This window comes from Manacus vitellinus, unplaced genomic scaffold (genome assembly GCF_001715985.3).
Source record: "Manacus vitellinus isolate BGI_N305 unplaced genomic scaffold, ASM171598v3 scaffold_34_pilon, whole genome shotgun sequence".
In the NCBI taxonomy this organism is placed as follows: Eukaryota; Metazoa; Chordata; class Aves; order Passeriformes; family Pipridae; genus Manacus; species Manacus vitellinus.
In genome coordinates, this window is record NW_021940488.1 from 5,790,834 (window position 1) to 5,807,207 (window position 16,374).

Consider the following 16,374-nt stretch of genomic DNA (forward strand, 5'->3'; position numbering starts at 1 on the left):
CTAATGCTGATATCCTCATGGTTGTCACAGAATAATTTTGATTTCACATAAGGTCAGCCTGCAGTGTACAAGGGGCATCTGTATCCCGAGTTACCTCACACCAATCACAATAATTGCCAGAACTTGTGCCAAACACACAAACACTCCAGGAACTGTTGCAGTTAAATAACTTAATTGAGTGATCATATCAAAAGTGGAGTTTAATTTGAGATAATACTGATAGAAATCGGATTTTGAGTGTCTATCATGGATGCTTATCCTAGAATTAGACTCCAAAAGTGGGGTTTTTTCTCTTTCAACAGTAAAACCAAACAATCCCTTCCTCTGTTGATTTGTTACTCCAGCTAAAACTAAGAGACTTTTGATTTTGCAATGGTTATATATATTCTATGTGAGACTTATATAAAACTCATTCATTGACAAGTGACTGGGAAAATAGCAAATTATTCCGGAAGTTACTTCTGGGAAAAGAAAAATAGTATTTTCCATTTTATTGGGTAGAAATTTTTCACCTGTCTCTGAGTAAATGCACATTTTCTAAACAATCTTCAGAACACTGTTTTATCTTCCCACTTGACTCCTAGAATACAAATCAGATGAAAGAATGTAAAATTTGTTTAATAAAACCCTCGACAGTGATTTCTAACTCTCTTGAAAATTATAATTTATTTTAGGTGCTCTCTCTTTCTCTGTGCAAAATCTAAGCTGACACATGTAATATTCCCATATGTAATGCTGCTATTATATTACATATTTAAATTTCTATGATCTGTATTTGGAGTAAAAATGTGAGTTTCATCATTTCATACACTGAGAGAAACTCTATTTTTGGATTTCTGCTTTTGAAAAGCAAAGAACTTAACACTCAACAATTGATTGTGAATGTCAAGAGAATTGATGAAACAAAGACACGGGACTGTCACTTGGACTATATGAAGACCTTTTTCTTAAAGCTAGACACCATATCTATTGTAATGCATGCTTTCTAAGTCAACACAGGAAATAAAAGGCCTAGTTCAGATTTCAGACTAATTTTCAGGCATTTTAACATCCCACATGAAAAAACCTAGGTAACCTAGAATTATAGATAGCAGAATAGTGTATAATTTAAATTATATAATTGTAATTATATTTATTTGTAGATTTTTTGAATATAATATTTTCATATATGTGTGTTAGATAGATAGATGGATTTTAAAAACTTAAGCAAGAATTTTATTTTAGAACTGCCAAAGTTTACTTTTCTCATGACAAATCACAGTGTTTCTGTGGACTGGCCTCATATGGCAAAAAGAGGTCCAAATTCCCAGCTACAATGAATTAACTCAGATGAAGCTACAAACTCAGTTCCACAAATAACTTTTGCTTGGTTTTTTGTTTATAATGCTTCATCTTGATATAAAATATTCACGTAGTCATTCTCTCACCCTCTCAAAATCCAATCCATGTTTCTCATTGTTATGTGGATAAAAATTGTGAAAATGTTAGGAAATTCTCCTGCAAAATCACAACCCATATCAAACAGGAAGACATTTTATAAGTCAAGTAGAATTGCTGCCTTCACTAAATATAAGGCAGAGTTCCCACTGACTTGAAAAGGACTAGTTTCCCATTTCTTATCTGGTTCTGCGGAACATCCAACAAGCTTAAAAGCCCTCTTTAATATGTCATTGACTGATGAATGACTTGGGAGAATCATTCACATTTACTGTGTCGGGAATCTTCCAAATCACGCAACACTATCCGTGCTTGATATCATTTTAAATTTAAAAACACTAATAGCTAAGAAAAAAATTCTGTACTGGCTAAAATGTGCTCATTCCCTTGCAGGATTTTATATCTCAACACCCGTTGGAATGGGATTCTTTGAAGACCAAGTCCGGATTGTTAGTTTGCCTTTGGTCTCTTCAGATACATATTGCCTAAGCTTTTGGTACTGTTGTGTAATTCCTAAACCTATACTTTGTTTAAGAACATAACTAAGGAGTTTTTGTTTATATAGAATAATTATCCACGTTGGTGTGCCAGCAATACAAACCTGCTTCTGCTTGATTTTCCACAATCAGCCTCAACTCCAGGCCTGAAACTTTAACTCTTGTAACTCTGATTCTTGCAGTTAGCTTTAATGTATTTTCTTTTTCACCCTGTATCCAATATTTATTTCTATACAAAAGTGACATTAAGTATCCCTGAAACATTTTTTTGTCATGAAGCTTACCTAGGCTTCTGCAGAAAATATGACAAAGCACCAAGTAAATTCCTAGTGCAATTTAAATACATAATTTATTTTCATACCCACTGTAAATTACTCCTAATTCTATAAAACTGGCTATAAAATAAAAAGAGTGACATTTTTTCAATTTCACTTTTTTCTGATAATAACAAAATTGCTTTTCCCTCTCCAGGTATTTCATGTACAGTCCTAATGTCTATCGTTTGAGAGTCAGCATAAGCAATGAGCATGATTTGGAAAAGGTCATTTTCGAGAAAGAAGGAAACTATGGAGACAAATGGAATTATGGACAAGTAACTTTAAATGAAACATCCGATTTTAAGGTTTGTTACACTGCCAGTTCTTTTAAAAATTTATTTTAGCTAAACTGATATCAGAGTTTCCTGTGAAATGAACCCAATGATCCACAGTTGCAAAGATATTATCTAGCATTATTTACTAATGCATGTCATCAAATAACTGTTTAGCATGTGGAATCATAGAATTACAGACTGTTTTGGGTTGGAAGGGACATTAAAGATCACCTACTTCCAACCTCCCTGTTTGGGCAGGGACATCTTGCACTAGACCAGCATGTTTAGAGCCCCATTAGCCATGAGGAGATGTGAATTAAATAACTTCAGATTCTGAATTAGTATTTTCACTAATTACTTACAGAGTAATACACTGAAAGTGTGTTGCAAATGAAAGTGTTTTTTGGCACCACATGGTTAACCTATCTTATCTGTAAACACAAAGAGGAGATTTGTTCTAGACAATTCCTTCAGCACCTCTCTTTTGAAAACAGTTGCCTTTTTTTAGGTATTTGGAATAGTTTGCCATGCTGTAGCAGTTTTGATTTATGCAAAAACTCTGCTAGAAAAATGCATTTACCATCTGATGCATTTGTGACCTGACTGCATCAGATTTCCAGCAAATGTGTGATTTACGAATTCAACAAGATTGCTATACCTAATTGTATTTCACCAGCACTAATTCCTTGGTTGCAGGATTACGTTAAATATGTGGATATTAAAGGAAAATAATGAGCAAATTAGATTAATTTCATTTTTTCATGCAGGTATGCCATTAGCTCAGAAGAAGTTTTGACCTGATGAGCAATGCAGAATTTGTTTTGAATATTGCATGGATTTATATATAAAAAGCAAAGGCATTAAATATTTTTAAATCATGTTCATCATTTGTATGGAGAAGTTACTGCATTCCTTAGAATGATCCCCTCAATTTGCACAGTGTTATTTTGTTTTGCCAGGAATTCTGTCCCATCCCTGGCATCCCCAATGGAGTGCAGCACCAGTGTAGGTTACAGTGGAAATAAGAGCATTCAAGAAAGAAAGCAGAACAATACAGCATGGGAAGTTGAAAAAATGGTTCATCAAATTTTAAAATCCCATTTTTTCCCCCTCCCTGAACTTCAGGTTATTTTTGATGCCTTTAAAAAGCCTAACCCCAGTGACATTGCCGTGGATGACATTGGCCTGACAAGGGGAATGTGCAATGATAGCGGTTACATAGAGCCGACTGCGATGCCAATTACTACTACTGCCCCTTCAGTTCCTAGTAAGTAAACACTAAATTGCAGTTGATTTCCTGTTACTCTATTTGTGCATGAGTGATTCAGAATTTTCACACTTCAGTTTTATGAAAAGCTCTCTTCAGCTCCATAAAATTACCTTCAGGATAACACACTATGGATCAAGTTCCCTGCCCGTGACTCCACTGACGGCAACACGTAGAATCACATCTTAAGCTATCACTACAGTATCTTCCAAAACTTGAAGAGTGGAGGATAATTAAAAAATTTAGAATTTACCTCAAAAAGCTTTAATTAGTAAAGCTTCCAGAACACCAGGGAAAGAAGAAGAAAGAGAAGGAAGATTACCTCTATATTTGAAATTATAAGCGATGCAGCAGGGGAATAAGAGAATGAGCAAAGTCATGTAATAGTATCACTAGAGGTCTCAATAGTGAAAAGTCTGAGAGCACACGTGCACTGAAAACTTCCATATTTAAGTAAATGAATTTATAAGAGTTCCAGAATGGTTTAAGAGTGGAGCACAAACTATGTGAATGTCTGATACCCAAAATGGAGGTATTATCCAAAACAAGGCTCATAATTAAATAGTTCTTTCCAATATGCATTTAGTTGTATTGTTAGTACTACTATATATGATTACATTAAAAAGGGAAAAGGCAACATTTGCTTTGAAAAAATAAAAATAAATGGAAAATGTATATAAAACAATGAAGAGAGGTTGCATGTGATGTTAACCAAGTCCAAGCACATTCCAAGCAAAAATTAATACAATTATAAACAGATTTTGTGGAAAAAAATCATTAAAATATCTGATAGAGCTTTATAATTTATTGGGAAAGGAGATGAAAATTTGTAAAAAAAAAATAAGATATTTCTACAAAAGACCTATTCACAGATGGCTGCAAATCATTAAAACAAACAGTGAGAATGTTCCAGGACTGTCTCTTATTAGATCAACTGTCACTTGCAAAGCAGAACTAGTTGTTCTCTTAACAAGATATAGTACATAAAAATCATCTAAAGTTAAAATAATAGAAAAAGACTGCATTGTATTCACGTTGAAGCACTGTGTGCTAATACTGTCATTGTATCAAATCTGTCACCTAAAAATCTACTGCATCAGGACAGGTAAGAAAACAAAATCTTCTAAATATAAGAGGAAAATGCAGTTTTGGAGCTCCATCATAAGACTCAGAGAGGTAAAGCTCAATAAGATGTCTCTGTCAGCAAAATTAAATTTTAATAGAGGTAGTCATTTCAGTCATAATTTACCAAAATGGGTTTTGGAATTTTAATTGCAGTTTTTGTTAAAGCAATTCTGTGGAGAGATGCTGATGTCTGTCACCTCCAGCCATCTTTCAGGTAAACACACCTCACAAGTCAGTATCAATCTAACAATTAGTGGTAGAACAACTCTGTGGTAAATAGGAGCTGAGTGCTGCTGTCAAAACACTAAACAAATGTTGTTCAACCTATAGATCTCTACCTAAAATATGGTAATAAAATTTTAATATTCAAAAAAAGGATGTCATCATATGGCACCTACTTCCTTAGGAAAGAGATTAGAGAGGATCCACACTGTCCTTCAATATGATACAAAAGCTGTTGCTGGGGAAAAACTATCTTGTTCTCATAACTTTGTGGAGACATGCTATGTACATGCTATCTCTAATCTGATGAAAAAACTAATATTATCAATCATCTTCAAAGAATTATGAAATTCCTTTGATGGGTGTGGTGCAAGTCTCCTAGTACTAATGGTTTCACTACAAATGTCATGTCTGTAAACAAGAGATAAAAGAATTTGAGCTGAGTCAATTACTTTTACTAGAATTAGAGCTTCAACAAGAGTCACTGGCATCACTGACAGTGCCAAAAAAGCTCATTGAAACATGAAAAAATATTTTTGGTGGTGGAATAGGGGAGCTGGATTTGCTTTTGTCTTTTGCACAAGACTGTCAGCTTACACTTTCATCTAAAACAAAGATTGCTTTCATCTGCATGTTCATTTATGACCTGTCTTTTAACACCAACAACAGTGTGGAAATTACAGTGTAGATTCCACACTTAAAATGTGTGTGTCAATATAAATTGAAGTTTTGGCCAAAGCACAGAGGAATTTATGAATAGGTCATATATAATTTTCTAAGGTTTTGAGAAAATTGTCTGTTATGCTCAATGAAAAGACCAAGATTGTTGATACTGATTATTATTTGGTTCCCTAATGAGTAACACCTGTATGAATAACTCCATATGAATTTCTGTTTAAGATCACTGGAAATTTTTAAAATATTTTTTCCAGACATCAGTAACTTCAATTACTTCTTTCATTTTTCCGTGCAAAGAAAGAAGATTATTACTAGTGTGCCTTACGTGTAGTCAACACCAGATCAGATTGCATCATAAGTTGCCCCTGTTCTGCTATTTAAAAAGTTATTTTTGCTCTGCTCAAATTATCATATGGTACTGGCTAAGAATCATATATTCTTCAAGCAGCTTTACAAGGTGTGTCTGTTTGCACATGCAGTAATGTTCCATAAAGAAGCTAATGTAATCTATATATGTTGTTCAAGCTATTTATAGAAAATAATCCTCACTGTGAGCCATAGGGCTGAAACATAATATACTTTTTAGTTGACGTGTGGTTGTTAAGAGTTCCTTTTCCTTTCACAGAGTTTGGCTTTTCTTTCCAGGAGTGATTTAGTGGAATAGAAAGTCCTATAAGGCATCTGTGAGGAAGCTCAAAGCTTTCTGGTATTTAGTAGAGCCTTCTCCCAGTGGGATTCAATCGTCAGACTTAGTAGGACTTGTAGATTATGCAGTCCCCAAACAAGTGGGTCAGAGTATGATACACACTGACAGACATCAAGAAATGCAAAGTTTGAGCCATAAGGGGTGGGGAGGAGAGAGTTAGAGCTTAACCAAAATCTGAAAGTTAAAAAAAGTCAACATTAATTCAAAGAATAAAACAACAGCAAAACAAAATAAAAAAGGTGGGGTTGTTCTTAACTTAACTGTTAAGGCTATTCTGCCTTAACTACGATTTTCTGAAGCAAGTGAAGGAGAACTGTTCATTTTTTAATAAATTAATTGCAAACAACGCAAGTGGGAAAACACTAAAGTTCATTCTAATGGTTCATTCAACCATTCTGATGGCTGGAATGAAAATAAATAGTATTTCTGAGAATAAAAAAAGCTTTGGAACATGAAGCTGACTTTTTGGATGTAAACCACCACCTAAACTATATATTTAAATAAAATATTGAGTATATGAAGTACAGTTAGCTATGTCCATGTGTGTGAGTGGATGTATGTGTGTATATAAACATTTCTACAATATTTGCTTTCAAATAATTTTTTTTAATTTTTACATGTAAGTGCATATACATGTGTATAATACAGACCTTCCTTATTAGAACAGTTGTTTCAAGGAAAAAGCAAATGACTGTTTTTACCACACACAGGGTCTACCTGTAAAAGTTTTTAGGGTCTTGATGAAAACAAAATAACACCATAATGATTTTTTGGGTTTGGTTTGGTTTTGCCATAAGTTTACTGGCTAGATGACAAAATGAGCTTTTTACTTGAACATCTCTGCTGATACTGTAAGAATAATTTCTTCACTGAAAGTGTGGTCAGTCATTGTAACAGGGAATTCCTTACACACCTTATTTCTTCAATGTTCAATGTGTCCTTATCAGGGTGTTGACTTCTCACAACCCATTGTTCAAGCTTTACACCAATGGCACCATAATTTATCCTTACAGCGATGAAGTTAGTTTGAATGCTCTCTGAATAAAATTACTTTTAAAAATGATTGTTGTTACAGCAGATTGAAAAATAACACAATAAGCTAACTATGTTTTTGAAATGTTTTCTTTTTCAGCTGACTGTGGAGGGCCAGTTGAACTCTGGGAGCCAAACAGTACATTCAGCTCTGAAAACTTCCCAAACAATTACCCTAATCGAGCTACTTGTAAGTCACTCTTTTCCAAATCTTCGGGAGAATTTTAGCCATATGAAAATAGAGATACAAAATCTGCTTTTCCAAGTCAGTTACTGTCAAACAAAAAAAGATATAAGCTGCATACAGTGGGATCTTTTAACTAAATTCTACATGGCACTTACCAGAAGCTAAGGAAACATGTGCCAGTTGATTAAAAAGTGATGAAGATGGGCATAACTCCATGGAAGGGGTTCAGACAGGCCAATCCCATCATGCCAATTATGTCAAATGCATTTCTGTCAATGTAACAACACAATAGGTGCAGAAAGACCCCATTTTACCATTACACCTCCATGTATTTGCCAAGTTAACATCAGTTCTTCTGTTAAATAGCTAAAGTCTTTTAGAGGCAAAGAATGTGTGCATGTATTTTGCAAGGAATCCTCTCTTTATTGATTGTTTCTTAACATACTAGTGAAAAGACATTGCTGTCCTACTGATGTTATTTAGTTTAGATTAAGCTACAGCTGGCAGAAGTGAAAGCTTCAAGGTGGTCCCCTATGTGCTGTTGATAGATAAAGCAAGGAAGAGAACCTTGTCATTGCTTCTTAATGAAATTTTAATTATTTATTACTTCACCTTTAACTGGGGAATTGTGTTGGGATGGTACTCATGAGTTGTCATTTTGTGTTTCTGTTTGCTGAGAAATGGCTTGCATTTCCAGCATTCATTTCACAAGTTCCCAAATGAAATTCCTACCAGTGAGAAAATACTTTTCATTCTATGAAAACATTTTAAGAGGGTTGCTTTTTTTCTTTCTACTTTCTTTTCAAGATTTCCATAGTATTCACACTTAGATTAAACATACTAAACACAAGCAAAAAGCTATCTTACTTGAAAGACAGGCTTCAATGACTGATTATAAAAATTATCTTACTGTCAAATAAGACTAAAGTGACAAAACTAATTGTCACATTGTCACAGTCAGAAAAGAGTGAGTTTTACTACTTTAGGGAAACTCAGAGTTGACGTGAATCATTAAAAATACATGTGTGTGTGTCATAGAAACCTAAAATTAGTTTACAAAAATGTTTTAAAAATGAGTCTATGGAATTTTAGATTTTGACACTGTAAGTTACTTTCAAAAATAAAATTTAGACTTGTAAGTCTCTTGGGTGATTCTTAATAGTTTAGCAGAGAATTATTTTCCCCAAAGCCCTTCAACATGAAAATGACACTGTAAAAGTAACTACTGAAAAGGTGATTTGTGTGTTTGTGTTACTATTTTCTAGGTGTGTGGTACTTAAATGCCGAAAGTGGAAAAAACATTCAACTTCACTTTCAGGTTTTTGATCTGGATAGCGTTGATGATGTGGTTGAAATCAGAGATGGCAGAGGACCAGATTCCTTACTTTTGGGCAAGTAGCAGTACTGGGTACAAAAATGAATTTAATCAGACAGCTGGAGCAAGTATATGATGGATATAAATATAAAGGAAATTAAAGCTCTCTCGTTTCATTCTACATTTATTATCATATTTTGTGTCTCAGAAATTAGGAGGGAAATTTGAGAAAGCATAATCTGTGGGACATCACATTTCCAAAATGTTTGCACACACTCAGCTTTCCTGCAACCTCTATGAAATCAACTTCTCAATAAATCAAACTGTTTATATGTGGACAAGCAGAAGCATAATCTCTTAGTTGAACCTTATTTTTCTATACTGATAAATTAGATTTGGGGTTGGGCTTCGACCGCAGGAGTCTGATAGCACTTTGGTTTGGGGGATTAACTGCACTCATGGGGTGGCAGTGTTTGCTTTCGAACCCAAAATATTCTGAAATACATGTGAACAAAACAGCTGAAATGTGTCCCTGTTCTCCTGGTGAACAGCTGTCTACACAGAACGAGACCTGTTGCCAGATGTCTTCTCCACAAGAAACGAGATGACAGTGATCCTCCGCACAGACGAGTCTGGAGCAAGGAAGGGATTTCTTGCAAACTTTACTACTGGCTACAATCTAAGTAAGCAGCTGAACCTTTATATTTAAGAGGTTATGCCACTGGTCAAATACCTTTGAGAAAAAGTGGAGAATGGCAGGTGACTGTCAGCCCCTGCTCACTAGAAATATGCAAAAGTTAAAGAGGGAAAGCCTAGTGGGTACTCATCTGGACTTTATGTTTTCTAGCATGAAAAGTGTTGGGTTTGTTTCTTTAGTGTAATTGTCTGTATCACCTGCAACTCACTGAGCTAGTGTTTTGACCAAAATCTATTCAAGTATAAAGGGCAAATACTAACTATTCCCTATAAAAGCCACAGAAAAGAGCATCACTTTGAGACTCATTTGAGGGTGGCATTAATGTGTGTTTAAATGCATTTGTAAAGTGTTTATTATTGATCATATCCACTTGATGAGAAAATTTTATATGGTAACTCTGATCAATATTTGTAATATGGTCCTTCTTGTGTCTTTAAAAAAAAAATGTCTCTAGCACGTGAATAATCTGGGAAGAGCTGGTTTATTGAATATTTGGACAGCAGCATTCCTGGTCCCAGCCAGTCCCCTTCTGAAAGACCCTTGATTTTGTTGGGGACCGCAATTAGATTTGTCACTCATAATTCAGCAATCAACTCTCCAAAATCATGCAAAATGGAGCCAAATGCAAATTATATGGAACAGCAATATGCTTACCAGGACAAATAATTACACTAACTCTAGGCCAAATCTTGACAGAATTATTTAGAGGCTTTGTATTACTTCTGTGGCAGTCTGACAGAAGAAAAACAGATAAATAAAAAGCAAAAGGTATTGAGGGATGTGTGAAGTACTGTTCGTTTACATGGACAGAAAGTCAACAACAATCTACACTCTTTTTCTTGCTTTAAATATCAGAAAAGGCAAATGTATCCCAGTATGTTTAGATAGCTGCAGATTTTTTACAGATTGAGTAATAATAATTCTATAATTTTCTTAATATTTTAAAGTCTTCACTATTGATTTACATTTGGAAAAGTAACTCAATTTCATCCCATTGTGCAAGATTGAGAGGTTGATTTATATGTACTTAGGTCCATTTTGCTGCTTCTTATTCTGCCTTCTCTATCACATTTGTTCAGTCCAACAACACTCTTTTTTTTTTTTTTAGCTGGTTCAGCACCTTTGCTGAGCCAGATTTGCCCACGTTTTTTTGTAGAATAAAAATTAAGCTTAGCAAGGCAGAGTTGTCTAAATGGCCATTGCCAGTTCTTGTTAAATATATTAAAAAGGTTCCATTTGGAAAAGAATTATGATTATTCATGATCTTCACAGCCAAAGGATGGAGAGTAATCTAATTAGCATGGAGGCCTAAGGATAAAAAGATAGTCAGCAAATAAATTAATTTTAGAAGAAAATAGATTTTTCTTTGTATTTTATTTTTCCATGAAATATTAGGGGTTTGAAAAGGAAGCATAATTTGAACAGAAATGTTTTTCACAGTATGCAATATAATAAAAAAGTCTACATAAGTGAGAACTAAGTTCTAAGAAATATCTATCATTAGTTATGGACATTGAATGTGTGAAAATCTGGCTCAGGCCTTTTATGAAACATTCTTTTGCTTCCATTTGGTACAGGCCATGCTGATAGATGAATTAATCATTTTATAAAAATATTAAAAAAATCAGAAAAAAAGCAATTATCTTGCCTTAAATAAGGCTTCTAAATAATTAAATATTTCAGTCATTTAGACCAAGAAGGTAAAATAAAGAAAATAAACCATTTTTCAATAGAATTTGACTGCATATTTCCTGTAAATATATTGAATGGAGCCATTAAAAACACACTTTGGCTGTAGAGAGGATTATAACTTTATATTTACTCTCTGTCTCGTCTGCTTTTATTGTATATCTGATACTGAAGTAGCTTAATGTTACTCTTGTACATGCTTTCCTCATTCATTTCTGCTACTTTTGTCCCTTCCATTTCCTCACAAACAGGTTTCAGAAGGACACTCTTGGTTCTCAGTGCCTCTTTGCTTATATGATTGGCTTGACATACTTTAAGGCCTCTAAACTTTTTTAAAAGTGATGAACATTTGAAACTTAAATTCATTAGTCACTTTTGACAGTATTTGACTTTTCACTCCAAGAATTATTCCACGTAATAGAACATTAGTAACTGAGCAATGCTAACTATAGCAGAAACTACAAGGTATGATACCATATATTTTATTCTTAATCAGCATGTATTTATCTAAAAATTATCTTTATTTTGAAAGAGAGGCAGATGGAAATGGAAAGAAAAGGAAATCAAAGGTTCTGCATGCTATACCCTCAATTTTTCTTTCAGGTGAACCATTAAGATCTCCAGCAAACATCAACCTTCCTCATAATTAGGGACTAATTTTCCTCTCTTTCCTTTAGGTGCTTGCACAGTTGATGAGCATCAGTGTGGTAATGGGAAATGTATACCACTGAGTAACCTTTGTGACAACGTACCTGACTGTGAAGATGGCTCGGACGAAGCAAAGTGCAGTAAGGTTTCCTTCATACAAAGAATAATAGAATTGTTTAGATTGGAAAGGACCCTTGAGATCATCGAGTCCAGTCAGTAATTCAGCACTGCCAAGACCACCACTAAACCACGTCCCTAAGTGCCACGTCTATACATCCTTTAAATACCTCCAGGGATGGTGACTCCACCACTTCCCTAGGCAGCCTGTTCCAGTGCTCAACAACCCTTTTGGTGAAGAAGTTTTTCCTAGTATCCAGTATAAACCATGCATACTTGGAAGGAATTGCCTGGGAAAACAGATACCAAATCTCAGCAAATGCAGAATACTGCAGATGCATGCAGGCCATGCCAGTTTACACAGCAGTGTCTCATTCAGTTTGTCAGGGCAAGAAAATCAAAGTCACTTTTCTGAGATAATATATCTAATATGGTGAAGATCTCTGGAAAAGGTAGGAAGTTCCTCTGTGATGAAAATTATAGCTACTTACAATGTCCACAAAATTAGATGAAAACTCAACATATCTGTTTCTTCTCTATCCATTTTGTACTCCCAAATTCCCAGGTTTTGCTGTAATTAATTTGAGTTTCACAGCAGTATAAATTCTGTAGTACAGGGTAAAGAATAAGAGTCTTCTTGATGGAAATTCCCAAATAGTTTTGTGGCTGTGAAGCCAAATCATAACACATGGCACTCTCCAGCCCACCTGGACTCTGCTTTGTGGATGCATTGCTATAGATTGAAGGCATGGCACAGCTTCAGCATCCATAGTTCACAATGAATGTGCTTTTTCCTACAAAAAGGAGACCAATAGCTGCTATTTCTTAGTCCTCTGGTAAAGTGGCTCTTTCCAAAATGTAGGTGTACAGTATACTCTTTCATTTCACAAAATAGGGAAACACCATTCCCTAAACAACAACTCAAATGTAAAGTTAATATTAAAAATCATGTTGGGCCTAGCACAGATGTTAAACTGCTGTTCCTGATGAAGTGCTATTCTCACAATCTATTATGGAGCACTAATGGAAGTTTTAAAAGTGGTCTTTAAATTCAGGACAACATCATCTTCCTTTGTTTTAAAGATCAGATACATCCTAGGATGTGTGCTGACAGTCTTCATTGATTTCAACATCTTTTATATATGTGTATATATATATATATATATATATATGTCTGAAGACACAGATTCCCTCTTTGGATTGGTGCAATTAGCTATTTCATTGCAAATATATTCTTCTTTTAAAATGTATGGAGTAAAATTCACTTCAGTTTCTTCTTAAACAAAGAGTACTTGACTGGGTTTTTCCAGTCACTGCTAAAAAAGATCTGAACAAGGCGACTATCATCTACAGTAACATGATGTACGTTTTCCAAAAGATTTATTTTGCCACCAATTGTCTGCTACTTTGTAACAAATTGGCTCACATGAAAAGACTGGGAGAATTGTTTCCAAAAATCCATTTAATCCAAACTTTGGCTGAATCAATCTATATCTTAAAACAAAATGAAAATTCCATTAGAAATCCTCACATTGAGCCTTTTCAATGTCTAAAAGCCTTGCTCATTTTCCTGAAACCAATTTCAATTTATTATCAGAAGTGGCAACTTGAACTAGACAAACTCTCTTTTCAAATACCCCAACCTTTGAAACTTCCCAGGGACTGCAAAGAAAAGGCAGAATTCTAAAATATATGATATTTGAATTAATCAGTTGTTGAATGCTCAATGACTGTTTTATCCCTTACCAGCAATTTGGAGAAGAACGTGGATCAGATGAGGAGGGAGGAAAAGGAATTATAGTTCAAGTAGAAGAGAGGTGTCAAAAGTAAATTGGAGAAATCTTGCAGTACGTGCAATTATGAAATTTTTCAAAACTGCTCAGAAATTTCTCATCACTAAGATTTACCATTAATTAATAGTTGTATATCACTTCTTTCATTTATGTACTCTGGGTGTCAGAGGCATCTATTTTTTTTATTTACTAGAGTGGGTACTCTTTGTGAAAGGACTTTGGTGGAAAAAAGTTTTCTGCACAATTAAGATTTAAAAAAAAAAATTTAGTAACCAGTAAATTTCAATACACTGCATGTTTTTCCCTACTTCATGATGGCAATAACTACTATCTGCCTGAAATGCAGCTGTAGCTCCTAAGGCGTATATTAGATTCTGTTGACCTCCTTATAATATATATATTTTTTTTAATGTTATATATTAAAATTCTTATATGTATGTATACATATATGAGATTCCACACTGTGCCCATAGTGTGAGATTTTTCACCAAAAACTTTTGTTTCGTTTTGGGAAAAGTTTTGACAGAAAGACTGGCTTTCGGTGAGCTTTTATTATTTGTGTGAGTGTTTTAACTGAAACTGCAATGAAAACGGAGAAAACTCATAGCAATTGCAACTGGAAAGTCCATTTTTTTCTGTCAACTCTCATTTTAACCTTATTTCCAACCAGTGTTACAAAACATCATGTATTCACACACTATTTGGAAATTATAGAATGCTGCTTAAGGAAAAAAAATCTGGTTAAAGTTGATGGAAAATGTACTGTTTATTGTCTATTTCTGAGACATTTGCACAACACTGAGTATTCTCCTGTGGCAGAAATATAAAAGGAGATAACAATAACATTTCCTTCCTGTGGGAACACAACATCCTGGAGATGCTGGGTTTATTACCTCTGTAATGCATTTTAACTTTTGTTGTGTTTTTTGTTGGCAGTAATAAATCTGTTTATATTGCATTTCTGTCTGCTTGGAGGGGGGGAGGAACATGGTTTACCACCTATCTAAAATGCTTCTGCCCACGTTTTTCTACAGTGAGATTACTTAATGGCTCCCTAATCACCGAAGGACTGGTACAGGCCAGGATTGGGAAGACGTGGCACCTGGCATGTGCAGATGATTGGAATGAAGAGATTTCAGACAGTGTTTGCCAGCTGTTGGGGTTCGGGTGAGTGAGAAATATTCGTTGTCACTTGTTCACAGATTTTTTAAGTGTATATTGGCGTCTTCCCCCTCATTTTACTCTGCCTTTATTATCCAAAAAAATGTATCTTCCTCTGTCAAGTGAAGGGGTTTGGTGTGCCAACATATTTGTAAGTGTCGCAAACTCTGTTTCGATGGCATTCTCCACAGGACTGGTGACTGAATATGGCAGATTGGGCAGGAGGACACATGCTGGAGAACATTAGGAGAATGATGTGGAGGCATTAGTCTTTTATCATTTTATGTCATCATTTGTGTCAGTCATTCACTTTTATAAGGATGACTGAAGAGCAAAACTGGAGCAAACAGCAGCCTTGGTTTTATCCTGCTGCTGTTCATTTCCAGTAAATTCAAGATAATCCCTTGGATATTCTGCTACTGGGTTCCCAACACATTTCATACCTATCATTAGATCTGAGCTGTTGGGAGCAGAAACTGCATTTCTCTTGAGGTGTATTTAGAGTAGGGAGGGAGGAGGGAAGTATAGGACTGAAAAATAGATTTGGCTTCAGTCACTGTTCAGAAGAATTTTCCAGGAAAGGTGGGGAGGGTTGAGCACAGGGGTGTTGCATTTTTCAATCTGTGGTAAAATTCATGGCCTAAACTCTGGCCCTACTTACATTGCAAGAAACTTCACTGCCATCCACTGAATAATAACTAGCTTTCGTGCAGTGCTGAAGATTTTAGGGAATGTCACTCATCCAAGTAATAACTAAATTAAATTTTAAGCTTACAGTTCATTATTTTAGTCTCTGACCACAGAAAGATGCCTGCAAATGCCCTTCTGATAAATTAATTGCAGCAATCACAGAGTTAGAAGGATTTAGAAAAATATCCAAGTGTTGTCTCAAAACTACTTTTAATCACTGGATGAATGTTTGTTGGATTCTTTACTTTTTTCCCTTTGAGTAGGTACTGCATTTACATAAATATGTGATAGTTACACACACAAATGCTGATTGTAATTTAGGTATGTAGTTACCTCTTAAGCATGCATATAAGAGCAAACAAACCATGTTTAAATATATTTCTAGGCAAATACCACCCTCTTTAGAGTGGCCAGTAGCCTTCTTTCTCTGATTCTTTCTCCCCCTCCCTTGCCTCTTTTCCCTCTGCAACTTCTGGAAAGAAGTAATTTTGTGGTCTACTGATTTAAATTACATTTTTATA

The 16,374-nt window shown here is 34.8% G+C and overlaps 1 protein-coding gene across 1 annotated transcript in view; it reads left to right on the plus strand.

Moving 5' to 3' along the window:
• The window catches only part of TMPRSS15 (transmembrane serine protease 15), a 53,275-nt gene that overhangs the window by 24,831 nt on the left and 12,070 nt on the right, over positions 1-16,374 (plus strand). The window contains exons 14-21 of the mRNA XM_018076931.2: positions 1,831-1,933; positions 2,406-2,556; positions 3,652-3,793; positions 7,657-7,746; positions 9,009-9,134; positions 9,610-9,741; positions 12,122-12,232; positions 15,037-15,169. Coding sequence (XP_017932420.1) covers positions 1,831-1,933; positions 2,406-2,556; positions 3,652-3,793; positions 7,657-7,746; positions 9,009-9,134; positions 9,610-9,741; positions 12,122-12,232; positions 15,037-15,169 — 988 coding nt within the window. The remainder of the gene's footprint in view (positions 1-1,830; positions 1,934-2,405; positions 2,557-3,651; positions 3,794-7,656; positions 7,747-9,008; positions 9,135-9,609; positions 9,742-12,121; positions 12,233-15,036; positions 15,170-16,374) is intronic.